This window comes from Triturus cristatus, chromosome 2_2 (genome assembly GCF_964204655.1).
Source record: "Triturus cristatus chromosome 2_2, aTriCri1.1, whole genome shotgun sequence".
Classification (NCBI taxonomy): Eukaryota; Metazoa; Chordata; class Amphibia; order Caudata; family Salamandridae; genus Triturus; species Triturus cristatus.
In genome coordinates, this window is record NC_140582.1 from 64,357,857 (window position 1) to 64,385,504 (window position 27,648).

Genomic DNA, 27,648 nt, shown 5'->3' on the forward strand with positions numbered 1-27,648 from the left:
TGAGGAAGAAACATTTCAAGCCATGGCACTTGCACCAAGTGTTCTGGATTGAATGATGATGTGGTTGGCTCCGCTCTTGCCAATCGTGTGCCATACTGATTATGCCACTGGAAGAAAAGCTGCCACTCTGAGGGACTTGTCAACGTGTGCTGAGGAACCGAGTGGCAGCCCATAGTGCTATCGCAAAGGCCTGATCTAACCCAGCAGCCACTACCCCATATTGCCTTAAAGCAACCTGGCGGCCGACCCCCAGACCTGTGCCTGAAAGAAGACTGCTTCTACACTTCAGTCAAGGAAAGCCTAGTGGCTGAACCAAAGATTCACCCAGTCCAAAGGCGGGAAACCCAACTGTGACCTAAGGGTTGCGTGGACTTTCATGGGCCTTAGAAGAGGGCCGCTGCCTGAAGACAGCCATCCGCCACCTCCAGAACACAGTGGAGCGGCCCACATTTGCTTGCCAGGAGCAGAGCAGCTGCTTGGCACGATGCCACACGTCCTCACCCGTCGAGGAAGGAACACCAACTGAAGTGCTTGAGGCCAAAAGGAAGCTTACAGCGAAACCAAACTGAGAGTAAGAGACCGAGTGCTTGCAATTACTACACAGGACTACTAACCCATCAGGTTAAATAAAGGTAACTATTAACCAAAAGGTGAGAGCGTTGCACCTGCACTGACACTCATACCTTAGGTACCTACTACTTACGATGATAGTGTGGAGTATTGGGTTTTACAATGTAATAAAGTACATTTCTTTTTAAAGGATAATTGCTAGGCTGGACAATCATGTTATGACTCTGATGGGTGTCTGTTGAGGGCTGAGCATTTTGTACTCCCTCACAATTTTTGGTCAATTACGATCATTAAAGTACACAAAAAAACATTGATATAATTCATTACGCACATACATAAGCAATACAAAGTGCAATTTGCAGAGTGAAAGTTATGATGCAAAGGATGATTTACACAACTGATAGAGAAAAGAAAAAGGTAATTGCTATCAGATAGACTTGAACAACACAAGCCTTTCAACAAAAACCTCAGCGTGGTTCTGCAGGGGTGTTTGGATCCACCGCATGAGCCATCATATTCTTCATCATTGGTAATAAGTTACCTTTCAGGATAGTAAGGTGTACTGATTCATTTGATCTCCATTATCCATAGGTGTCCAGTTCATTCTAAATGATCATAAACACACTTGTTTAGGCTTGTGCAATTGGCAATTAAAAGATACAATGGCTACAGTCTACTGTAGATGCATTGCAGTTTTACCTTAATTAAATAAAATCATTTGAGGGCAATAAAAGTACTCATCCACTAAAGTATGACATTTCATTCGAGGGCCTCCTGTAGTGGCGCCCATGATCGATTCCTATGTGGCTCCCGCTTCCTTATGCATTCAGATACTGGTTTAACAAATATGTCTTAATCACAGTAAAAATAAAAATAGGGCAGGAATGCACCATAATAATGAAATACAGCGCAGCCCTGTCCTCTCTGCCTGTACACAAATTGGTACCTAGTACCAATGCAGGCACCCTTGCACTATGGTGCAAGAATTTCTGCGATGTTGGCACAATTGTTTTTATGCAGGAAGGGACACGTTCCTGCACAAAAACAATCAATGGAAGTTTTTTCCTCTTTTTATGTGTGCTGCAGAATGCAGTACTGCGTGCTAGTATTATTTTGGAGACATACCCGTCTATAGATAAATGGCGTTCCAATGGGTGTCAAGTGGGAGACCCTTCTGTATGGGGAACAAACCTGATGTAAATATTGTATATATTTACTGCAAGACCTTTCCTGCTCTTAATACTTACTGAGGATATCCTGTCTTTCTATTGAATGCCGCTTTATGTGGCAATCAAGTGCAATTCTAAGCCAAATTAATAGGCCACCAGATGGGCGACCGCCTTAGATGGTGTTACCTCGATACTGATTTAGGGTTTTTCAAGATCAATTTGATTGTGTCAAAAAAAATTAAATTGTGTTCCTGCCTCTGTGCAAATGTGAGGTCGGAGTGTATCAACCAATAGATTTGCGGTTGTTGCATATCCAATGCATGACCTTGTTAGTGACTCTGCATTTCTCTCTGTCCAGCCCTCAGAGTGGGGACTTTGATCATTAATATAGGTGTTTCGCTTGGCCTGTTTGTGCTTTCGGGAGCCAGCGATGAACACATGCCGTAGGAGTAGAATTATTTTGCACTGCCCCCACTGACCGCCTGTTGGAGTACATTCACCGGGCCCTCATACCTAACAGGATGGTTTTATAGCAGGGCAAACCATTGCTGTCTTTGGGATTGGATATATGCGCTGCTGAAGATTGGGTTGAGTCACTATGGTTATTGTGTCCTCCTTTGTAGTTATCGTTGAATTCAGTTGTCTCCATCATATACATCCCTGGTACCTGCTAGTGGTTGATGATTTTCTGCCTATTTTAGTTTTATGTGAGTTGAGGAGTTTAATATTTATTTCCAATATTTCAGCTAGGATTTTGAAGACGGCTAACTTTATTTCATTTAGGTCTCTGGTGACTGGATTTAGTTATGTGTGCATGTTTAGATCTCCGGACCCAGATTGGATTTGCATCAGCTGGAGGGTGGAGGGGGAATCTGAGTGTCACTTGTGGATTCTGCTAATGGTGCATAGCAGTTGGTGCAATATATGGTTGGTAAATAAACCTGGCTATCTGTTTCAGGAATGGACGTGGGTTCCCTGCTGGTTGGGTTATTGGTCTAAGAGGTTATCGTTTGTACTTGGGACAAACCTAAATTAGGCAGTGACTAATTGATTGCCTGAAGCACTGGGCCTACTGAGATGCACTCCCGCCTCCACAGACTTGTTATGGTTGTCGGTGTTTCCATGTTTGGTTTTGGCCTGCCCTTATAATACTTTGTTATGCTCTTGGATGGCACTTTTCTAGCAGTTTCGGGCAAGTGTTGAGCATGGTTTCTATTTCTGCTATCAACACATCTATATCTTGTGGGGTGCAGTTTTCTGCAGCACACCTGGCAGACTTTGATTTATTATTCACCCCTGCGGGGGCTTCCAGAAATTTCCATTTCCCCATTGTGCTGGAAGTTAATTGAGACGTTTTATGCGGTTTTCCATTTTGAGGTTTCGCCTGCACATCGTTTGCGCTGTGATTGTGAAATCTCTTGTACATAATATATCTTAAATGGGGGCTCTAATCAGGTCCCATAGTCGAATTACTGTGTTCATTCGCTTTTTGTGGAACTTTCTTTTTGCTAACTTCTCCTGGCTGCAAGCATTCACGATACTTCTACTAAAGCTGTTCACACTGGTTACCTTCACTGTCAAGATAAGATCTCTTCCCACCGAAAAGACAGAGAGCTTCTTACAGAAATGCTGGAATGCTTGCTTTTTTATTACTTAGTTGTGTAAAGCAGATGCCTTAGCCTTAGAACGTTTGTGGCATTTCCCTTTCATGCCTTAGTACCTTTCTTTGCACTTTGTAGGCATTATCGGATTGATTTTTCCAACTTAATCTATTAGGTTATTATGATCAAATCCTAAATGTTGTAATAAACATTGCACGCTAAAAATAAAGTTAATATACAAGAGCTGTGCTATATTTTACTACTAAGCAGACAGCCACAAGTGCAGTTACCTTGCAGACCACAGGGTCATTATATGAATGGTGAAGCAGGTGTAGTGGCACCGGCGACAAAAGCTCTAGGGACCCCACTAAACCCAGATTATTGCTCAAGTTTAAAACTAAACAGGCAGTCACAAGTGCAGTTATGTTGCAGACAACAGGGTTATGATTTAAATAGTGCAGCAGGTGTAGTGACACCAGTACCAATAGCTCTAGGCATCCCACTAAACACCTAAAATAGCTATATTTTACGACTGTACAGGCAGTCACAATTGCAGTTCCCTTGTAGTTGAAGGCTTGATTTAAATGGTGCAGCAGGTGCAGTGGCACCGGGGCCACGAGTTGTCATAACTCCACTAAACACCAAATATTGCTATATTTTACAACTAAACAGGCAGTCACAAGTGCAGTTTTCTTTCAGACACTAGGGTCATGATTTGAATAGTGCAGCAGGTGCAGTGGCACTGGGCCAAAAAGTTGTCAGAACTTCTCTAAACACCTAATATTGCTATATTTTACTACTAAACAGGCAGTCACAATTGCAGTTACCTTGCAGTTGAAAGGGGCTCGATTTAAAAGATGCAGCAGGTGCAGTGGCACCGGGGACAAATGTTATCATAACTCCACTAAACACCAAATATTGCTATATTTTACTACTAAACAGGCAGTTACAAGTTACGTTATCTTGTAGGCAACAGGGTCATTGTTTGAATGGTACAGCAGGAGCAGTGGAACCTGGCCCAAAAGTTGTCAGAACTCCTCTAAACACCTAATATTTACATATTTTACTACTAAACTGACAGTCATCAGTGCTGTTACCTTGCAGTTAAAAGGCGCTTGATTTTAATGGTGCAGCGGCACTGGGGCCATATGCCCTAGGGACCCCAATAAACCCAGATTATTGCTAACTTTTACTACTAAACAAGAAAGTCACAAGGGTATTTTTCTAGCAGGGAATAGGGGCATGATTTGAATGGTGGAGCAGTGCTGTAGCATCAGGACCAAAAGCTCTAGGCACCCCAGTTAACACCTAATATTGCTATATTTTAATACTAAAGTGGCAGTCGCAAGTGCAGCTACCTTGCAGACAACAGGGTCATGATTTGAATGGTGCTGCAGGTGCAGTGGCCCCGGGCTTAAAATTTGTCATGACCTCCTCAAAACACCTAATATTGCTATATTTTACTATAATACAAGCAGACATAATTGCAGTTACCTTGCAGTTAAATGGCGCTTGATTGAATGGTGCAGCAGATGCAGTGGCACCAGGGCCAAAAGCTCTAGGGACCCCACTAAACACAGAATATTGCTAAACTTTACTACTGAACAGGCAGTCACAAGTGCAGTTATCTAGCAGGCACTAGGGCCATGATTTTAATGGTGCTGCAGGTGCAGTGGCACCTGGGCCAAAAGTTCTTACAACTCCTCTAAGCACCAAATATTGCTATATTTAACTAAAAATAAGCAGTCACAAGTGTAGTTACCTTGCAGGCACTAGGGTCTACATTTGAATGGTGCAGCAGGTGCAGTGACACCGGGGACAAAGCTCTAGGATCCACTCTAAACACCAAATATTGCAATTTTTTACTACTGAACAGGCAGTCACAAATGCAGTTAACTTACAGGCAATAGGGTCATGATTTGAATGGTACTGCAAGTGCACTGGTACAGGGTCCAAAAGTGGTCAGAACTCCTCTAAACACATAATATTGTTATTAATTACATCAATTAATTTAATTATTTCCCTCTTTCATTTCATTTTTCAAAATGTTACTATTACTTACCTGCACTATATATACCACTAGTAACAGCACATTATATTGCCTTTTTGTACATAAACAAGTCATAACACTTTAACAGACTTTCTGTAATTTATATTGTACAACTACTCAGCAATCTACATCTTACAACAAAAAACAGCTTATTAGTAATCACGTAGGCAAAAGCTAATGCATTTACCAATGCTTATTTCCCCTTGCAATCGGATGGAGACTAATGCACAAAAACAACTTAGTATATGTATACCATTAAACGCAACTCAAAATGTGCCAATACTTCTTAAATCCAAACATTTCAGGGTCTCCGGTTAACCTCACACATCTCTCGCACTTCTACAATACGTGGCATGCAGCAATAGCACAATAGGTTGTACATAACCAGTCGCCCCAGCAGGTAAGTTTCAATATGTTAGACTTTGTAACCACAATAATGATAGTGCAATAGGTTTGTGTAGTAAGTGGAAAGTATCACAATGACACAAGGTTACTTTAGGGTTGCCGAAGACACAGAAATGTTGAGCTAAAGGAACGGGGCCAGGGCCGGACTGGGAACCAAAACCGGCACGGGCAAAGTGCATGGCCAGCCCCCCCTCCCCCGCCCCACCCTCCAAGAGCCAAGGCTGGTTTTGGCCGATTTCTTTACAGGGGCTGATATTGCAGCAAAAACGGTCCTGTAACAAAAACGGCCCCCAGGGGCCTAAAACCATCCCCCACCCTGGCGGCCCACCGGGGAAACGCCTGGTGCCTGCCACAGCCAGTCTGGCCCTGGACGGGGCCCTGCCTCTTCCTCTAGCCTGGATGCAGGGGGAAGGGCTTTCCTTTTGTACCCCTGCTTGAAGAGGCAGGGGGATTTGGGGCTTGTAGTCCACCTTTTGCCTTCTCCTGTGAGCCTGAGCCAAGTGCTGAAGGGGTTGTACCTTGCTCAGTTTGCAGTCATAGTAGGACACTCCCCGGGACATTTGCCGCTGTTAGCCCCATGACCCACCTGAATGGGGTCTGATCCCATCACTATCCTGGCATAATCACCTGGGAACACATGGCCATCACTGCACTGTGATAGGAATATTTTGTAATGCATTTCCGAAATTCATGAAATCATTATTATTAGGAAAACGAATCACCTTAATTACATAATCGAGCAGGTTAATAAAGATCACTCAGAATCTTTAGGACTATAGACACTCTCCTCCAATCACAGCCAGTAATACAAGTTATTCTATGTCATACTGTAGACTACTGTACTTCCAGGAAATAAATATAGATTTTCCACTCATTTAAAAAACATAACATAAAGCAATGGATGATGTGTTTTTGGCCACAATGATGTTTTTCATAATGTACAGTCATGCCCGCCCCCCCTTCTTAAATGATAAAGTCGAAAGTTTGGAACTTTATTTTTGGAGAATCAATTTAGTTATTTCACACTCTTCATAAAGAAGAGTCTTCATAAAAAACATAATGATCATGAAATAAAATATTAATTTCTCAGTAGTTGAACAGAAAAATATAATAACTTAATATTTTCAGCAAAGCAAGTTCATTTTGCAGTTACCTGTCAATCTTACAATTGGGAGTGGGTTTGACTTCATCAAAAATCCTGAAGTCATCCTGTTTTCAAAGCGCTGCCAGTCGCTGTAACGAAGGTAGTACTTACTACCAACATTGATCTCAAATCCAATCAAGGTACTAACTGCATTGATTGTGTCATCATAAATCAAATATTCCCAACTCTGTGCTCCGTTTCCGCCTCTGACTCTTGACACCCAAGATGAAATAAAGGATGAAATAGAGCCACCCCATGATCTTTCCGGCCTACAAAAAAACGCCAACAGTCTCCAGTTCTACCTGACTCACCCTCCCACTCTGTCTTTTTCGCTTTTTTTCCCCGCCCTTTCTTCTCTGCTTCCTAACCGCTCTTCCGCGTGATTCACACACCGATGGACATTGCTATCTGCATCATTGACAAAGCCGAGCATCTGATGGTCAGGAACAAGTTCTCCTTTTGGTGTAACACTTTGAATCATTCCATGGTTGGGAGGTGGTTTTGTCACAACACGGTGCACGTGGACGATTTGGCGCCAGTCTTGGATCCTTTGCCTTTGGTGGACCCCTCATCTTTGGCTGCTGACGCGGTGTCTGCTGGAGTTGGGCTGCTGGCTTGGGCTTCCAGTTGTGCCTCTCTGTATTCTGCATCTTCATTATTTCCTTGGTAAGCTTCATGTTCTGCAACAAAGAATACATTATTTAGAATGCTGCCTGGCTGTGCTGAATATGTGTACTGAGGGCTACGTCATGGTCTAGGGGGAAAGCCTAATGCCAGAGTTTCAAAAGTACAATATCATTTTCAAACCGTGCATTTCTTGCTGATCCGTCAAATAATAATTTCCACTGCCACGATGAATTCAGTGCAAATAGTACAGCTAGTTTACCAGCTGCAAAACAGCATGTTAGATTTGTTCTAGAAGTAGGGCTATCATGCTGAATGCTTCTGATTCAGCACATCATATCCAAGCGCTGAGTAGTGGTGTATAGAAGAGTAATCTCTCCGGAAATGGTGAATTGGCAGTTAACCAGGATAACCTGACCCTGGCTTGTGATAGTCAGAAGAGAGGCTACCAAGGCGGATGGATAGCAGAAAGACAATCTGTAAAGGCCAACGAGATTTCAAGTACCAATCCCAGGCACCAGGAGAGGTGTATTCCTACTAGGCCTGGGCGGAGTTCGCAGAGTTCCAGTGACCAAAAAACTCCACCACACTACACGGAGTTCCACAAGCGGCGGTGTGCGTTAGGTCACGCCATTTGTGCTGATTTTTAGCGCCGGGTGTTTGTCACATGCTGGAAAATCAGCGCAAACTGCACAATGAGCAGTGTAAGAGGGTGCCCCCTTCTTTCTGCCACTTGAGTAAATGTTCTACCTGAGTGGCACCTTCCTCAACATGAACGGATGCTTTCTCAATGCGAGTGATCGCGACCATCCGTGACCGCCCACGTTGAGAAATCCCGCTGGGAGGGGGTCTAGTGTTGGATTTTCCTTGCGTGCCAAATTAACATTGGTGAGCGCGTGCAAGGAAAAAACTCAGTTCTGCTTTGCAGAGCAGAGATTTTTGGAACTCTGCATACTCCGCAGAGTGCAGAAAACTTCGAAAACTCTGCGAACGGAGTGGCGTTCACAGCCCAGGCCTAATTTCTAACAGGGACCCTTCACCAAAGCACTTGGTTAGAGGACGTTTGAGTGCTGGCCACTGCCTGTGTATTTATACAGTGAAGCTGTCACTGTTTATTCTGGCTAGTGTTGCTTACCCTCTATACTGACTCAGGCCAGTTTGCTTTTGTTACTAATGTCACTGTGAAAACAAACCCTGAATGGTTTCACCAGTGAGGATTTTGTAAGTTTTTTCAGGGGTTCTACTTCCACACAAAAACAGGGAGGAGGTACTGAAATCTGTTTAATTTTAATAATGATACTATTCAGTACAGCAAACCCACTGAAGCCTGTTTCAGTGGAATAACAAGAACCAACAACCTAGACCAATTCATTTTTCATGCACAGTTTTTTTGTATGCAGATTTTGTTTGCAGCCACACACTCGATGCTAGGTAAGCCCCCTGGCCACTTACACGTTCTTGTCTCCTTGCCATGTCAGCACGCACCATCCATAGGCAGTGTGGCGGAGGAAGAAGGTGATGTGGGCAGGAAACCACTGTTTACAAAGGGTGAGATGGGGTTTGGAGTATCCTCATAATACCTTCTTAATAAATATCTGTTTTTTTAAATGAGTTATTGGAGAGGCGCTCTACAGAAGCACATTTAAGCTTCATTTCCGAGTCGGTGCTCGCCTCCATATACCCTGGTAGAGTCACCTCCTGCTCTTCACAAAAGGAAACAGAAAAATTCCAGGGAATGGTGGCATGTCGAAAAAACAGGTATGCATGAGGGATAATATGTAGGAGGGTCCCCTTACAATAGAAAACATTTTTATCAAATTTCTCCGGCAAGCTGCTGCCTCAATGAGTTACAAGCAGTAGGAAGTCCTAAAACCACACGTTACTTGTACGTAAAAATCTGAGTTTGTCATTGAGATCTTATACCGCTCAGATCTTAGTTGGGATTTTTGGTTCCAATTAAATATCTTGGGAGTTTAGGGCTTGATGTAGCAAGTGTTTTGCACTTTCAACCCCTACGATTTGACAATTCAGGGGCTTTGCGACCTCAAAAAAGCAAGAACTAAAGGACCATTGAGAGTCAGAAATGCTCTTTATCAGTGTGGATCATTAAATACATTTGGTAGGGTTTCTGGAAGGTTTTTTAGGACACAATGAGACATTCTGCCATTTTATCTAAACTTATAATACATGTCAAAAATAATTATACAAATCTCAATCTATAACAATAGAAATTAATGTTAAAGGTTCAACTATAACAACAAATCTTCTTGGGACCAGACAGGGCTGTCTCTCATTCCTATTTTTGTTTTTCTTGCATTTTGAACTTTTGGTATTTGGTTTGTCATTGAGAATCAGAACTTAAAGGATTATCATGTAAAACATTTGTGTGCAAACAGCTAGGTAAAGATGTGTATTTTTCCAATTTGGGAAGGGACTGACTTGGAAATCAATGAATGACTTTGTCTGTGTATCAATATATACATTAGATGCAGATAAAACTAGTATTCGTAAATTACTATTTGGATTAGCAAGAAAATGAATGTAGAAAATACAAACACATTTAGGTATTTTGCTATTCTAGTCCCATCCGACATTTGTAGCAATGGTACGACTAATAGATTATAAATCCTTGACCAGTTAATCAGACTTTGTTTGGTGAGACAAACTGAAATTCTCCATAATCAGTCATACATTTATTAAAATGGTGGCCTTTCTGAGACTGCTGTCCCTGTTTGAATATTTATATATACTCACTTAAAGTATGCTCTCAACAAAACATGGATGCAAAAAGAAGAAGGGTCCCCACTGGTGAAATGTTATCTATGTTGGAGCCAGGAAGGGTATGTGCGTCTAAAGCATAGGGAAAGGTGGGGAAGACCTTTTCTTAAAGAGAACCCTCACTCACCCTAAGGTGACATGCTTCAATTTAGGGTTCCCTTCTCACATCAGGGCTGCAAGGTCCCTGGTGTGGGCTACAACTCTTCTGGTCTAGAAGTGGAGATGAGGTGTTGTATATGGAGAAGGGACCAGAGATGGGGAGAGTGAGGGGCAGAGTGCGGAAAGAGATTTTTTTAGAATAAAACTGGCTCTGGAAGACTAATGTCTTTAGTATGCGGTCTCGCAGGACAGGATTAAAAGAGAAGAGGACTAGGGGTTATCAACAAATATACCCCTAAATTAGGTCAACGTGTTTCTGGCTGTATGTGACCCTAGCCAGGGTTCAAAGGCATTCATCAGGACCAAAAGGGTTAGTCACTCTGCAATCAAATCATTAAGATAGTATTAAAATTGTGTATCAGTGTATAATGGCCATAACAGAACAATCACCAGTCTTTGCGAGCGATTGGCCCCAGGGTCGTTGTTACCGGGGTATACCGTTGCATCTGGTAGGCAATTTTCAGAACCTCTCTTCGGCCTAATGGGTACCCCACTATGTACATGGTCGTAAAGCAGTCCGTATTTTCAGGTAGTGAGGGGTCACTTTTTAACATTAAAATGAACAAACAGAGAGTGGGCTAAGGGATGAGTCAACATGGAGGAGAGAAGGGCAGTAGAGAATGACGTGGGTGGGCAGAGGAGGACATGCAATAGATAGTTGGGAAGTATGGAGACAATAGAGGGTGGCTGGAAGGTTCTTGAGAGGCAAACAGACAATGAGGAGTGGGAGGGAGGAGATGGGCCAGCAAGTTCACAAAGGAAGGTGGCAAGAAGGGATAGGACAGCAAGCTGAGAACCGAGGGTGGGCAGAAGAAGATGGAGAAGGTAGTGGACAATGGAGTGTGGGTGGGAGGGGATAGGGTAGCAAGCTGACAACAGAGGCTTGGCAGGAGGAGCCGAGGCACCAAGTTGGCAACAGAGGTTGGGGGAAGGGAATGGGGCAGCGAGCTGACAACAGATGGTGGGCGAGAAGGAATGGCTCAGCAGGCTGACAGCAGAGTGTAGGCAGGAGGGGTTTGGGCAACAATCTAACAATAGACGGTGGGTGGGAGAGGATGGTGGAGCACACATACAATGGTGGGTGGGTGAATTGGGCTGGGAAAGCAAATTGAGAATTGATGGGTGATGGGGGAAGCACTCTGACAACAGACAACGGAGGGTGGGTGAAAGGAGCTGGGTCAGTACATGGTCAACTGAGGGTGGGCGGGCAGGGAACAGGGGAGCACACGGACAAGAGAGGGTGGGCTAAAAGGGATTGAGGATTTTAACTTACATTTATATTATTGCTTGACTTACAAAAGATGTGTCCTTAAATTGACCTTTTGTCCTGAATGTTGACCCTTTAACTTGTATTTTTACAGTCCTTCCCAAAATGTGCCTCTGTGGCAGGTGGGTCAACCTACTCATAACTAGTGCCTTTGTCTTCTTCCGCTTGTTTTGTTTCTCTCCTTGCTGTCTTCCTTCTCCTACCTGCTCCTCTGCACATGTCAATTTTTCTCTCTCGCTTCACATTGCCAAGTTGCTTCCAGCCCTCCCACCTGTATCTCTGTCACTTTTCATGCTAACTCAACATCTCGGGCAGTCAGCCAGCTTTCCCGCTTGCACTGGCTAAAGGGCTCATCACTTACATATACATCAGACAGTTCATGCTTTCGGAACAAGCCTTTGCCTCTCTAGATGATGAGCATAGGTGTGTTAAACAACTTTAATACACCTTAGGCTGTTACAAAAAAGTTGACTTTAAACCTAGGAAATATGGATATTATTACAGGTGTTTTCTCACAATCATGCTCTTTTTCTTACCTGATTTTCTGGTGCTGGTTAGATCGTCTTCTTGGTCGTTTTTCAGCTTTTGGGTTTTGACATCTGGCCCAAAACAAAACAAATTCTACTAGTTCATAAATTTTTTGAAATGTTAACTGGTTTTAATTTCCTTTCTGAACAGTGACCTATACCAGCTCTAAAAGAGAATTTTGTTCTGTGGTAAAGTGTGCATTGTATAAAACAGAAAGTGCAAGATCCTGACAATAGCCTCAACACTGAGAATGTATCCTTCCTGGCACTAGATAATCTTCTGACTATGAAGAGATCTGATAACTCGGGTAGATATCCAGCCAATGCAAAAACTATGGAAATGACATAAATACCTATAAGTCTTTAGAAGGCCACTGTTTAAGTCCTTACCTGGTTTAATCTGGAACGGGAGAGAAACTCTTCAGCTTGACAGACTCTTCAATCAGTGGCAGCTGGCATCTGGGGGGGGGGGTGGGTTGTTGCGGAAAATATTATAAATAAATAAATACATATAAAACTTACCTGATGTGATGTCCTTGCTCCGAACCTATTTATGACTGGACCCGAATGCTGGAACTCCCTTGCCCAGTCCTGGCGCTGCTCACGTGCAGCACGTGAACAGCTCCAGCATTGGTGGGAGCAGCCTCACTCGGCGCTCCACAGCACCGAGTGGAGGCCTGCACTTACTCTCAACCCAGTTGTCTTAAGACAACTGGGTTGAGAGGCATAAAGTACGCATGTGTGGCTGGCCATCCCAAGACTGTCGGCCAAAAAGACATGCACACTTTAAGCAGTGCATTAGCCAGCCCACTCTCCTCCCTGCTGCTCCGCTTGGCACGGGGGATGACAAATAAAATGGTAATAAATTAAAATTTAATTTTTCTTTTCTGGGGCTTTGGGGAGGGGGAATTTTAAGTGAGGTGACACCCCTGTCTTCAATGCTAAGAGCCACTACCTCACCAGACCTGTGCTCCAGAAATGCAAGATAAGGAGAACTAGAAGCAATTCTTCGCCCCTCGTAATCCCTCCTGCTAATCAGAAAGGAGCTTAAACTTGGCGTCTTTAAGAAGCATATCTACCAAACCATATACATTTACTACTCTGCAACTAAACTCAAATGCCTGCTTCCAAGAGACCCTGCCCTGATAGCTTCTTCTCTGTTGGCCACCATGTAACCCTGGCCTGGCTCTGTACCTGCTGTATGTCTTTCTTCTCTTATCTTTGCTTGTGCTAATTGTTATTCGCCTCCTACAGCATTTCATTAACTTCCCACAGCTAGGGTTGCAGTCAATAAACATCCATAATAAAATCAGTATGTAAAAAAGAGTTAATGTGGCAGATAAAATCCTTGTCATATTCTGGACCCTCAGTGAAAAGAAATTTTGCGGCCCTGAAGCAAAACAATGTAGGACCACCTCTCTAGTAACTCACGCATGACACCAAAATGCTTCCAAAATAGGGACACATGAAATACAACATGCTGCATATCCAAAAGTTGTGCTTTGGTGGCCCACATCAGGGTATGAAGCGCTGTATAAACACTGCACTACTACTTCATCGTGAAATTGTTAGCAATAAGGTTACTGCACAACAAAGCATTAAACCAGAAGCTCCTGATCTTCAGAGATTACATATGCTACTATGGAAAGTAGCTTGGCCCTTAATAACCACAAACAGTTAATATTATTGCTAGAATATAACAAATTAATCTGGAGTGCTACCTGATTTCCTCGGACTTGCTTGATCTTGATGCTGTTCATTTTTCCGTTTTGGGGTTTTGCCATCTGTTCCTAAACAAAAATAAGTTGTTTGTTACTTTACAAGCCCTCAGAGAATTGCTATCACAGGTATATATGATTGTTTTTGTCCTTTTACTGATGCCTATGAATGACTGCCTTAAAAAAACAAAGCTGTTTCCTGGTTTTAAATCAGAATTTGATAAGTCCGCAAGACTCTGGTATAAAAAGGCTGCACTCTGGTTCACTGTCAACATTAAAGATCGCGTGTGGTACTGCTTGGGACTAGTGATGATCCAAGACGTGGGAAGAAACCTCTGCTGGCGTTCAGATAGACTGCATTTTATGGCCTTGTCAGGTTTAACTTACACTGAGCCTAATTCCCAACTACTCTAACAGGCTCTGCCCGATCTGCATATATAAATGTAACCATGTTTTTTTCCAATTGGTGAATTGGTGACACTGTTCTTTCTTAGCAAACCCATTGGTGTACTCCGCTCTTGCATACTATGTTTATCTTAAGCTCCAGAAATAACATTACTGAATCCTTTCTGAGCAGAGGTTGTGCCATAAGGACTCATGGGGAGATTTACCATTGAAAATGGAGCAGTGTAATATAGGCTCCACCCATTTGGGATTTATTAGGCCACATATAAGTTTACGTATGGCCTTATTTTCATGTGATGTATCATTTATTCAATGTAATATAGTGCACTTGAATAGTTACAGAGAGTGCATTTACTGTGTAATCTCAACATCTATATGAGCTTGCTTATTAACGTTTCCTTTACAGTAACAACAAATTGCCGTTCTCACATATACCTGCATTTGTGTGGTTTGAATAATGTTCTTGCTTCATATATAAACATACCTGTAATACTTGAGCAAAATTCTCACCATGTGAGGAGGGGCAGGGCCTCGTGCCGATAGAAGTTCCTAAGAGGCACTTTTATAACCCACCCTGCTCCCAAACCCCCTTCTCCACTCAAAAAAAGTGCTTACTGAGACTGGTGCTGATGTCCTTGGGTGTTTTCACACTCCTTAATGGAAGTCGGCAGTTCAAAGCCTCGGAAAACAAGCTGGAAAACCACTATATACAGTGATTTGCAGCCCTTTTTCCCTGCCACTATGTGATATCGGCTCCACACCGGGTGACCGTCTGATGGGAACCGATATCATGAGTCACACGGCGGTACCATGTGAGTAGGCAGGTATGTCTATATTTACGTACTCATTTGAATAATACTTGCATTTATTTTAAAATCGGAAATTTATTCATTTACTTAGCATTTTACATTTATATTGTAACCATATATGTATCTGAAATCATGAATTTAATCGTGCATTTAGATGCTCGCTATACTAAATTGGCCAAGGCCTTATGCTTTTGGAATTCACAACGTCTAGCCTTCAAAGTGAATGTTGCTTTGGATGCAATGTTTTTCTCCCTTCTAAAGGTGCAGGTAAATGACCACATGGTTAAAGAAAGGCACATTAGAAGTATCCTATGGCAAGGAGGAGAAGTTTTAACGAATGCAGGGAGGACTACTGTCCATGCGCAAGGAAAGATGGGAGAAACCCAAGGACGATTTGAATGAGCAGTCTAAAGGAAAATAAATCTCGAGTGTAGTTGCCAAAATTTATAGTGTTAAGATGAGAATGAATTGGACATGTGACTTAGGATTCTCGAATGCGCTATTGTAAGTTTAATTAGAGAGCACACTCCAGCTAGATTTAGATTCCCCTATAGATTCTAAGAGGTAGAGACCTCTTTGTGACATATCTGTTTTGTGGTTTTGTGCTATACAATATTCTTACCTTTGAGAACCTCTACAGAAGTTCTGCTATGCCGACACCTTTCTCTGCTTCCCTGATTTAATATGGTCTCCCTGATCCCTAGCTAGAATAGGGTTTGGTGGGTCTCCTTAGATAACCTAATGTATAGGCAAGAGGATTGAAACTTTCAATCTACGCATCAGACTATATTCCTTATTCTGTGTATTGCAGCTACAGAATTTCTCATTTGCTTTCTGTTATTGAGGATCAACTTTACCCACTGCTTTGGACACCCTTTTGCGATTCAGTATTTTTACGCTATGTTTCTGCGACTGATTTATATCAGCTTGGCTTTGAATTTGTAATAAATCCATGCTTATTCCCATCAATCGACTCTGAGCTTTACTGTGTGACCAAATGTGTTGCACTGTAAATTGTAGTTGATCCTAACTTCTTTATTCCACAGGCACCTAGACCTTTCCATTGCAAGGGGCCAGGAAGAAGGAGTGCACAATTCAATGCATTCTCCAAAACAATGAGCCATACACAATGCTTCAAATCTAGGATCCAGGGGAAACAGGAAGATTGCATTTAAACACAGTTTCTAAAAACTATGCAAATTAAAGATAAATTAAAGACAAATTGAGATAGTAAAAACTGAACAGGGAAAAAACAAAAAAAGAGAACAGGATTGGTCCTTTTACTATTTCTACCACAACTGAACTTGGGGTTGCATAGAAGGAAGGCAGAAGAGCCATGTAGAAACTGGAACAGGTGAGTCAGAAAAGGCAAAGGCAGAATGAAGGAAGGAAGTAAAACGGTAAAGGAGAGTTATGGAGACAGGATGAGAGAACAGAGGGGGAAGCTAATAGGAGGAAGAGAGTAGAGAAGTTGTAGGGGGTGCCTTGATCTGCAAATGAAGGAAATGGGTGCAGACGTGTCTGAGGGGCACACACCCTCAAACACAGTAGAGGATAATGAATGAAGAGTGGTGGACAGAATAAGAGGACATGAACACAATAAAAGGAAGTAGGGAGGTGGCGGAAGCAGCTAGTTGGAAAAACAATTCCCTCAATCACAAACGCAAAAACACAGGGGTAGTGGGGTATGGCTGTGTTGAGATACAAACTCTTCTGAAAGGAAGTAGTAACGAGAAAAAGAAGTATATGTGTCCTTTCTCATAACTGAATTCTATTTAAGGCAGATGAGAAATCTGACCCGATATTGATAAATAAATGATTTTTTAGGCCGTATTCATCAGGATCGATTCGTCCAAGAGGAGATTCTTGAAGCTGATTTTCACCAATACAACACAGAAGGGAATCCATACAAACAACTGAGTAAAAATCAACAAACCACTTTTAACAACGTTTATGTAGAAATATTTGCATTTACCATAATGGTTTAAAAAGTCTTTACAAATTGCTACTACTTTTACCTCTGAAACAAATCCTCAGAACTTCAACTAATCCATTTAGGGATTACTTTTAGTCCCGTAGTTGAATTTAGACTGCTAAGATAACAAATTAAAAGGGCATGATAAATGGAATGAAAGAACGTCAGATGTATTTTTTAAAATAAACTAATATCACAATATTTAAAAAATAATACCATCAGAGAAAACACATATCAAAGGTACTGCCTAATCTTGCTTGCAATTTAATTAAAACAAGAATGGTGATACATTTGTACTTGAGGGGTTTATTTCATATATATTTTCCAATGTCTTTAATATAATTTTATTTGACTTTAAGTCTATTTAAGAAGTAACTTCCCAGAAATTGGGGTCCGAATGAGTTCCCTTTGTAATAAAGAAACAATAAATTAATTATTTCCGAAAATAAGCATATTAGGTTTTGATTTTGTGGATTTTCCATTCCCACCAATTGTTTCTAAATCAGGCTCTTTATCATGTTGCCACTTTTCTCATTCATAACAATGCATTCTTTTCACCCAATGACATTGATCTTATCTACATAAATCAAAGTCAAATAGTATGGCCAGCAACTGCTCCATCGAATCATAAAGTTATCAGCATGCTGCATCTTAGCTTTGTAAGTGCCTTTATGGAATGAAGATACAAAACGATCAAAATATACCAGATGAGGAATGCAAGCATGTTGAGCTAATCTCAGTACAAAGTTAAATGTGGTGTGACACGTTGAACAAGCGCATAGGTGTCTCACAAATTAGATTTCGAAAAATATAACATTATGACAGCACGTAGATAGGCAAGTAGCTTGTGAAGTAAGCATTCATGGGAGAAGCCAAGAGTTAAGCTACAAGAATTAGATGTCCTGAATAAAAACCCCAAACAGTATTATGATACATTTCTCATGAAATTTGTTTAGGTTTGTTTACGTTTTGTGGTAAGTTATGAAAGCTTCAAAGAAGCTGTAGGTTTTTAGTAGTCACAGGAAAATAGAGAATCTGGAGATGGACTGAAGGGACATAGTATTTCCGGCTGGTGCACGTAGCAGCCAGAAATTCATGTTAGCTCAGCACGTGGCGTCATCTGATGCAGGTACTACAGTTGCAACAACCATGTTTTTGAGTTAGAAAAACAAGTTGGAGTGACATTACACAGAGCATGCACTGCCAATGAAACATGTTTACTCTTTGGACACTAAAGGTTTAAGGGAAATGACAAAGAAACAAGCAGATTAACTACTCAGGTCCAATTCACAAAGTGAGTTTTAAATTTGCACTAGTAAAAGCACTGGTGTCCAAAGGTGCAGATTTTTTTTTCTACTCACGAAACTCAGCAATGCTGCACCTAGAAAGTCGTCCCAGTCACAGCTTTCTAGGTGTATTACTGAGTGAGTCGTGATTTTTAAAAAAAATAATGCTACTTCCCCAAAGAAGAAACGGGAGAAGGGCCTAATTATGTAATAAGGAAAAGAAGCTCGTTGTGTAATTGAACTTTTTTTTTCTGGGTAAAACATTTTCCTCTGTGGACAAACTGCTCCCCTCTAAATCCCCACAACCTTGGAGCTGTTGAACTTTCCTTCTCACCATGGAAGGGGATTTACCACTGCTTTTGCTGGAGTCAATCCCTGACCGTTTCCAGGGTGGGAAAGGGTCGTAGAAAGGTTGGTGTATGTCCACAAACTCACAAGTTGCTGAGTATTTATAAACTCTCAAAGAAAACCACATATTGACCCCCCCCCCCCCCCAATTCCCTATCCCTTCTGTGGAGTTTACTTCTGTCCATTCTTTTTGTCAACCAGGCTGGGCTGATGAGTGGGGAGCTGAGTGGAGATGCGCTGACAAGTAAGGAGACCTGCAGATGATGACGCTGTGATCATCGATGCCAGACACCAAGGCAGCATTGCATTGCATTTGCAATACAGGAAGCAAAAGGCAAACATTTCTATGAATGCATAGAGTTTTCAGAAGATCCTACAAGAATAGAAACTGAAATACCATCTGATCCTCAAGATGTTCCCACATTTTTAACAAAACATTTCAGCTTGGTTCATTCACAACTAGAACTACCTCACCTTTCCTATAATGCCTCTTGGAAGAAGAAGAAAGAAACAAATGGAGGCACTAATTCTACTGGAAGATAAATAACTATATCTGTGCGAAACAATTTATTGGATAAACTTAGGTGGAAGTTATCCACTAACTTAAGGATTCTGATTTGGAATATTTCTGGTTATATGGCCCTTCTTAATTTGAATTTATATAAATCTATTCTTGCGAAATATTCTATTCTAGTTTTTCAGCAAGCTTGGTGCTGGAGAGCCCTTCGTTCGACAATTATGTCGTCTGGGCAAAAAAGTGCTTAGCCATCAACTTGGTGGCCAGCTCATTTTGATTTCGGCTCTTTGTGAGAAGATAGTTTAAATGATAGAGACATCATGTAATTGGTTGCTTGAATGTTTCATATTGCAGAGCAATCTGCTTAGTGATAGCTGCTACTTAGTTTGTTTGAATGTTTATATTTTAGCAAATGCTTTACCTTTTATGAAGAATTAATTAAAGATCATGATCTGGCAGACTTACATTGCCGTTTTCAAACTTCGATATTCATTTTGACAGGAGATATTAATAAAAAAATGTCACTTTGCCTTTTGGATGAATTCTTACAATATTAACTTCATTTGTTTGAAATACTACATTTGGTATCAGTTGAGGTGAATAGAAAGGATAGATCTAATCAGGTGTTCTAGTTTAACATAACCTAATCAATATCAATGGTTGTTTTATAAGCGCCTTCCCAGGAACTGCAACCTTTCGATACTACAAGAGCAGAGTACCTATAGACTATTCATTTGTTTCTACTGAGCATTTCAATTTAATTAAATACATTAAGGTTGTTGAATCGGAAGCTAGTGATCCTATGCTATCTATGGCAGTAACTTTGAATGAGCATTACATAAAAGAGAAAAACTCTACATTTGAGTTGAGCATGGTTTATACCCATAGAAATTGGGTCTCCAATAGCAAAGATAATTTGCAGGATCTATTTAGGATTAAAACTGAAAAGTCATTCCTAAGCCCTATTGGCTTTTGTCAAGTGGTGTAATTGGCTCATTGAAAGAGTGTTGAACTGTTTGAAAGCGGAGTATAAATTTAGGCGCAAAGAATGCAATTGAATAGTATCTATTGCAGAATAAAAAAATAGAAGCAATGTTATTAAACGTGAATTTATTTATCTGTAAAAGAAATACAACTCATTGCTATCACTGAAAAAAGAGTTTCATGAGTTTAACTGGTGTGAAACATTAAGGGCCATATGTAGGTAATTTTTTTTTACCGATTCATAAATACCGAATTTTACCGAAGTTGTATTTACCGAATCGGTATTTACCGAATCGGTAAATACCGAATCGGTAATTCAAATACACATGACTTGATGAATCAGCCAATCCTGTGCTACCTAAACCCCACCCAACCAGGAAGTGGCCACACCCAGGCAGGTGCACACAATCCACAGACTCTGGAGAGGCTGGGAGTGCAGAGGAGAGGAACAGAGCAACTGCCTGATTCAGCCCTGGAAACTGCAACAATGGCCAGCCAGGACACAGAGAGGGATGGAGGGGAGAGGAAGAGAAAGCTGAAATTCAGCCAAAAGGAGCTGCAGGTACTGGTGGAGGAGGTTGTGAAGCAGCACCAGAAGCTTTTTGGCAAACAGTCACAGCAAGTGGCTGAGTCAGAGAAACGTGAGATCTGGCTTGGAATCCAGGCACAGGTGAATGCCATGGGAGTGACCCCCTGGGACATAGATGTCCTCAAGAAGCGGTGGTACGACATCCGTATCATCACGAAGAGGAAGGTGGCAGATTTGAAAAAAGAGGCCAGCCGGACAGGAGGTGGACGCAACAGGGCACCAGCCCTGACAGAACTGGAGGAGCTAGTGGAGACCACCATTGAGCCAGAAAGCATCGTGGGGATTGGGGACGCTGACAGCTCCGGCAGAGGCACCTCGAAACAAGGTAAGACGCTTGCACAGCAATGTGTCCCCCCCTACCCCTATCCCAACTCCCCAAATGTGCAATGAGAATCCCACTCCAGTACAGGTGTTAGTACATGCTAGCAATGCATTATGGGAGATGTAGTCCCTGAAAGCCCAAACATGATACGATTAGCACAGATTAACAAGGCATGTAACACACAGTAGCGAGAAGCAGGCAGAGGACATTGAGATACTGTTTAAACAAGCATTTGCAATGCAATAGGTCTCGCATTTGCGGGAGTTTGAGCTATTGGCATTGTAAATTACAATGCCTTTTATTTATGATTTGAAAACCCGCAAGCGATGCATAAACACGCACTTTGTATGTATAGTCATTGCTTATGAGAAGCAAAGCTGGCAGTAACTGCACCACTTTTACTGCCAGCCACGCTTCTCATAAGCAAAGACCAGAAGTACAAAGTGCGTGTTTACGCACCCCTTGCAGGTTTTTAAACACACAAATAAAAGACATTGTCGTTTACTGTGCCAATAGCTCAAACTCTCGCTAATACTAGATCTATTGCATTGCAAATGCTGGTTAGTATATTATTACTGCTTTATACTTTATATTTTATAGTTAGCTATGTTTTACATCTAGCACTACACTTCCGGTGTGAAGTACTCTGTTGTCTATTGGATCCTGTCTGTGGTATATGAGAGCGTTAATAAATAATATTCACCCGTTTTCACTACATTTGGGCTGCAGCAGCTGCCTTATGGCTTTCTTACAAGAAAGATGGTGCCAGATCGCATCAATAGCCATAATCACAGCATTTCTGGTGGTGAAAGGGCGCTCCAAAATAGCAATCAATTATATGAAGATCAGTAAATATTATTCATGACTATCATTCATTTGTAACTTTCAAACCCCTTGCACTGGCCCTGCTGAAATCTGACAGAGCATCGAAACATTATGTAACTGGCATTGAAGAAAGGGGTCACAGGGCTTGACATGAAGTAGATGAAAACAAGTCGAATTCTAGGAAGCTGTTGACACTTCATCCCAGACACGGGCTATGCAATTACTGACAAGGCAGACAACAGAACTCAGTGTGCCTGCAAACACCAAACAAACTCAACAGCCTTAACTCATTCGGTTATTTCGAGCCAGCCTCGTCGCCACCGAGTTCCCCCTCCCCCCACGGGTTATGCAGCAGCCATGTGAAAATAGACCCAGATGCTGCAACACGGTTCCTATTTAAACACGAGCTTTAATTAATTTCAGCCAAAAAAAATCACTTTAATTGTGATAATTACTACGGCCATAATAACTTTTTGTTTACCTGTTTACTTACACGGAAGGTCAGGGGCCGGGGTGTAGATGTATTTGGAAGTTGATCTAACAGATTCCATCTTTGACGTGCCTCCAAAGCTCTTCGCTTCTACCAACGCCTAATAGAGAAATCCCTCTGGAGTTAACGCACTTTATCAACCAGAACACCGAAGAGCAAATAAACACTGGAATGAATTCCAAGATAAGACAGGAAGTGTCCCATAAGTGTCGATCCTTTGTCACCACTCACACAGAAGGACGATCCTTAATGTTTGGAAAGTATTCCCTCACAGTGAACAGTTTAAAGAAAACAAGCCGAGCTCTGTGAGTGATTGCAAAGGAGGGGAGGAAAAACAGAGAGTGGGGTGGAGGAGCTGGGAAAAAACACAATGAACGTAATACCAGCGCAGTGTTCGTGAAGCAGATGCCCCGCTGATTATGTATGTCAGTAAGCTCCTTCCATCAACGAGAAACGGTGATAACTGCTTCTCGGCTGTAAGTTAATTCTCAAAAACACGAGGAGCGCATTAAAAGTCATGACTTTCAGAGGTGGGTGTGCATACAGCTCATTCATGCAGCGTCGAGATTGGCTTTAAAGGAAACAAGCGACACAGCAGAATTTAATGAGGCGTGAATGAGGGCTGCGACAGCCGGACAATGGAGCTCTTCACTGAAGGGGAAGGGAATGTTTAAAAATATCTATCTATCTACATATCTTTGTATGGAAGATGGCGAGATCCCGGAAAGCAGTTTACACTCAATTTTAGTAAACTATTCTCCTTCCTACCTCCACAGTACTCCGCTGCGTGTTCCAGGGACCGCAAAGCGCAGTTCGCCCTGAAGTACACGAAGACGCTCTCGCCATCGAAGGAAACAATGTGATGACTCTGGGTAGGTTTAAAACAGTTTACTTTGTGAAATGGCGCTGCGCGGGAGTCTACCAGCCAGGCTCGCCGTCTGTGCACTCTGAAAGCACCCCAAGCCCTGCACCTTCGCCGATGGGGATGCACTAAGCCACCAAATCTGGTTAAAATTGGACTCAGCATACATCCGAGAGCCCCCAGGACAGGGGCACTCACTCACAGTGTCCATCCCGCCTGCCTCTCTCGGCCGTTTCTGGCTCAAGCACACGGAAAGACTGAAGCTGAAAACAAATCAAACAATTTATAAAGGGAGCGATTCGGAGCTGGAAGCGCTCACACACCCAAGAAAGAGCAGAGGCGGGCCGGCGCACTGCTTGCAGGAGGAGTGAGACACTCCCACGGAGGCCGGCCCGGTGGAGCAAAAAACCCTCCAGACTCCACGAGTGGATGGAATGCTGAGAAAGGGTCCATGAGGAGGCACCAGGCAACAACAAAGTAGTCCCTACATTCAAAGATACTGCCTTGCAGGGTAAGGTAACTGTAGTTGGTCGATGCTGCTTCCTCCGAAATCGGAAGAAAACGGAAGTGACGCATCGGCCCATCAGCCAATAATAAGCGAGTTTAAAAGAGCAATGCCACATTAAAACCAATGGCAAGGGACAAAACAAAAAAAAACGCAATGGGTGGAGTTTCACCCTTAATACTAATTACTTGATGCCTCGTAGAGGCAGCGCATGCGCGCTACCCATGCGAGACCTAAAAATGTATTGTCATGGCAGCAAATCTATGCTTCAGGTACACTTAGCTGATGTTGCATTTCTGTCCACAGGCACTACTGCGCACAGAACTGCCCATGACAAGGGAGAGAGGGCACACCACAAAGACAGCGCGGAGAAGGCCACCACCAGTTCTGGCCAGGGAACGGCACCACAGGCAGTCACACCACCCCAGCCAGCATCGCCACTCCAGCCAGCATCCCCACTCCTGCAGGTGTCACCACCATCTTCACCACCTGCATTGCACAGGTCGAGGAGGCGTGCTGCTGCCAGGTTGTATGTGACAGACTCATCCTCTGAAGACTCGAGGGGGGCGGAAACGTCCACTGTACCCCTGGATGTAACCCATGCCAGTGTGCCTTCCGACTCTGAGGGAGCACACACAGGTGGCAGACGGCGCCGCAGGGCTCGGCCGCAGAGTCCACCTCCCCTAGGGCTGGGCCATGGAGTCTCCACAGGGCTTGAGGCCACCATGGTGAAAATCCAACGCATCCAGGCAAGGGCAATGGTGTCCGTACAGCGACAAATGCGTGGCCTCAATGAGACATTTGTTAACATTGACAAGGGCATCAGCGCCATGGCAGGGGGAATGGCTGAGATAGCAGCGGGCATGCGGGACATGTCCCAGTCCATCATGCTGCTGTGCTCAAAGTATGATGAGGACAGGGCAGCACGGCGCAGGGGACATCAGAGAAAGGATCAGAACTCAAGGGCAGTGAACCGGCTGGCAACTGCCACTTCGCTGCTCTGCAGGCGCTCTGTGGCGATGCAGGAGGGCCTTGCGCACTGCAGCACAGATGTGTCAAGGGGGATGGTGAGGGTCACGAGTGCACTAGAAGTGCTGCTCACCAGCCAGTCTGCAACAACTGGCGCTGTGGATGCTGGTGACACCGAAGACACGACCAGCAGGAGCAGCATAACCCCCCCTGTCCCAGACACACGTCGGAGCAGCAGGCGGCAAGGTGGTGCCACTGGTCCCACAGCCTGTGAGGACGCTCACTCAATGCCATCCCGCACTGGTGCGCTTGGGCGCAAACACTAATGCGTCAGGAAAAACAAAGACACTATTGGGTGAAGTAACCCTTGACTGACATATGTTTATTTCTCAATGTTGATGGTAAAGGTTTCCCTTTGTGTTGTGGCGTAGTGCTGCCTGATTAAACTACGTTATGGCATCCAACTACTGGCTGTGTCCCCTTACTCATTCAGAAATATTTGCATGTGATCTCTGCCCGTCTCACTCTCCCATCTGTTGCTGTTGCCACTCCTGCTGCGTTGGCCTCTGGCTGTGCAGACTCATCATCATTGTCCTCAATATATGTCATTTCGACCTCTGTACCTCTCTTCGTGGCAAGGTTGTGCAGCATTGCACAAGTGGCAATTATCTTGCAGCAGAGGATGGGTGTGTACTGGCGTGCACCTCCGCTTTTATGGAGGCAGCGGAACCTGCTTTTCAATAGTCCGAACGTGCGCTCCACCACATTGCGTGTAGATTTGTGTGCCACATTATATCGTCTCTCACTCTGGGTTGATGGGTGTAGGTAGGGAGTGAGGATGAATGACCGCACGGCATATGCACTGTCGCCTAGGTGAGTAAAAGGGAACCATCAGTCACATGCCTCAATACACTATGATTTGCACTAAGTATTATGGAGCGTCACTGTTACTTACCTAGCAGGTATCCTTCTCCAAATTCTCCGGCAAGCAGTCGTGTGTAGATCCCACTGTTCTGGAAGATGTAGGAGTCGTGGGTGCTCCCAGGAAACTTCGCAACAATATCAGTGATGATGTTCCCTGCATCGCAGATTACCTGCACATTGATGGAGTGGGTGGACTTTCTGTTCCTGTAGATGTGCTCAGTGGCAGCTGGTGGGCAGATTGGGATGTGTGTGCCATCAATACAGCCAATGACATGGGGGAACTGTGCCATGTGATAAAAGTCAGTTTTAGTTTTCTGCAGTTCAGCCTGTGTGTTTGGGAAGCTGATGTAGTGGTGCATTCTCTGCATCATGGCATCCAGGAACTTCCTGAAGAAACGGGACAGGCAACTCTGGGATACACCGCCCACCGCAGCTATCACCCCCTGGTAACTGCCAGATGCGAGTAGATGTAGGCTGCAGAGAACCTGCACATGTGGTGGTATGGCATGCGCCCTTCTTGTTGGCTGGTCCAGGAGTGGGTGCAGGTCCCTTATCAGGTCCATGATGGTTTGTGGGTGTAGCCTGTACCTTTCATGTATCTCTGCGTCAGTCTGTTGAAAGAGTGTGATGCGCTGTCTGTAAATGCGTTCCTCCCGTCTCCAAATCCTCAGACCTGCTGCCTGTAGACTTGCAATGACATACAGAGCGGCCATGTTGTCCACGCTGTTGCATTTTGGGATTGCTTATATGCACTGTTGATGCTTACCACCTGCTTTCAATCTGTGTTAATTACCGACTCTTAATTACCGAATTTCATGGATTTCTTAATTACCGAATTTACCTACATATCTTTTCCCGTTTTACCACTTCATATTTACCACTTCATATTTACCGAATCGGAAAATATGTATTCGGTAAATATGAATCGGTATTTTAGAATTCGGTAAATATGAATCGGTATTTACCGATTCATATTTACCGAAAACTGTTTTTTGGCCTCCTACATCTCACTTGACTAAATACCGGTCGGTAACGGGATATTTACCGAATTTCGGCCGTTACCGACCGGTATTTAGCTACCTACATATGGCCCTTAGTGCAGTATAACACAAGAAACGCTTGGCGGCTGGTCAATACTGAGCTAATTACTTCCTCCTGAAATTTGGAGGCCCTAGTAGGTGAGACACAATTAGTCGAATACATTTGGGGGGGGGGGGGGGAATTCTTTTTTATTAACATTTTGCTCAAAAGACCACATACAATCATGGTTATGACAATAAGCCCCCAGTTGCAATTCAGTCCAATCACCTGCGATTTCCTGCAAGGCAGAAGGTTGTCCATAGCATTATTTGCAGTAGGTGCAAGGCCCATCTCATGTGTACATAAATCAGGTTAAATCCCCCCAGTAGTAATGATTGAGCTTCTTCGTCTCATGTCCCCACTTCACAATTGATCATTGCCCAGATCCAAACCCGCCTATAGTTTCGCCACAGAGCCCATATTTTCTCCCACTTTTTGCTACATCCTCTCCCTTTATACACCATCTTTTTTGCCCTCTGGCACCAGTCCATGTCACACTTCCATTCTCTCAATGTGGGCGGCAGGGGAAACCCCCATCTACGTACAATGTTCCGTTTGGCGATGCCCGCCGCCATAGCAAGCCAGATTTCAGTATACCGTGACCAATCTGTATCCCCCTTGATCATTGGGAGTAACCATTTTGCGTCCATGGGGACGCTTGAGCCGGAGACTCAGAGTCGAATATATTTTCGAATTAAATAAAACCTCATCTGTTAATGCCACAGCTCGGCGCAATGCTGATATTT

At 43.3% G+C, this 27,648-nt stretch overlaps 1 protein-coding gene across 1 annotated transcript in view; it reads right to left on the reverse strand.

The window, feature by feature from the left end:
- Positions 1 to 6,774: 6,774 nt before the first annotated feature.
- MFHAS1 (multifunctional ROCO family signaling regulator 1) overlaps positions 6,775 to 27,648 on the reverse strand; it is a 571,050-nt gene continuing 550,176 nt past the window's right edge. The window contains exons 10-12 of the mRNA XM_085643040.1: positions 14,016 to 14,084; positions 12,304 to 12,366; positions 6,775 to 7,619 (exon numbers count right to left, since the gene is read on the reverse strand). Coding sequence (XP_085499166.1) covers positions 7,444 to 7,619; positions 12,304 to 12,366; positions 14,016 to 14,084 — 308 coding nt within the window. The 3' untranslated portion in view covers positions 6,775 to 7,443. The remainder of the gene's footprint in view (positions 7,620 to 12,303; positions 12,367 to 14,015; positions 14,085 to 27,648) is intronic.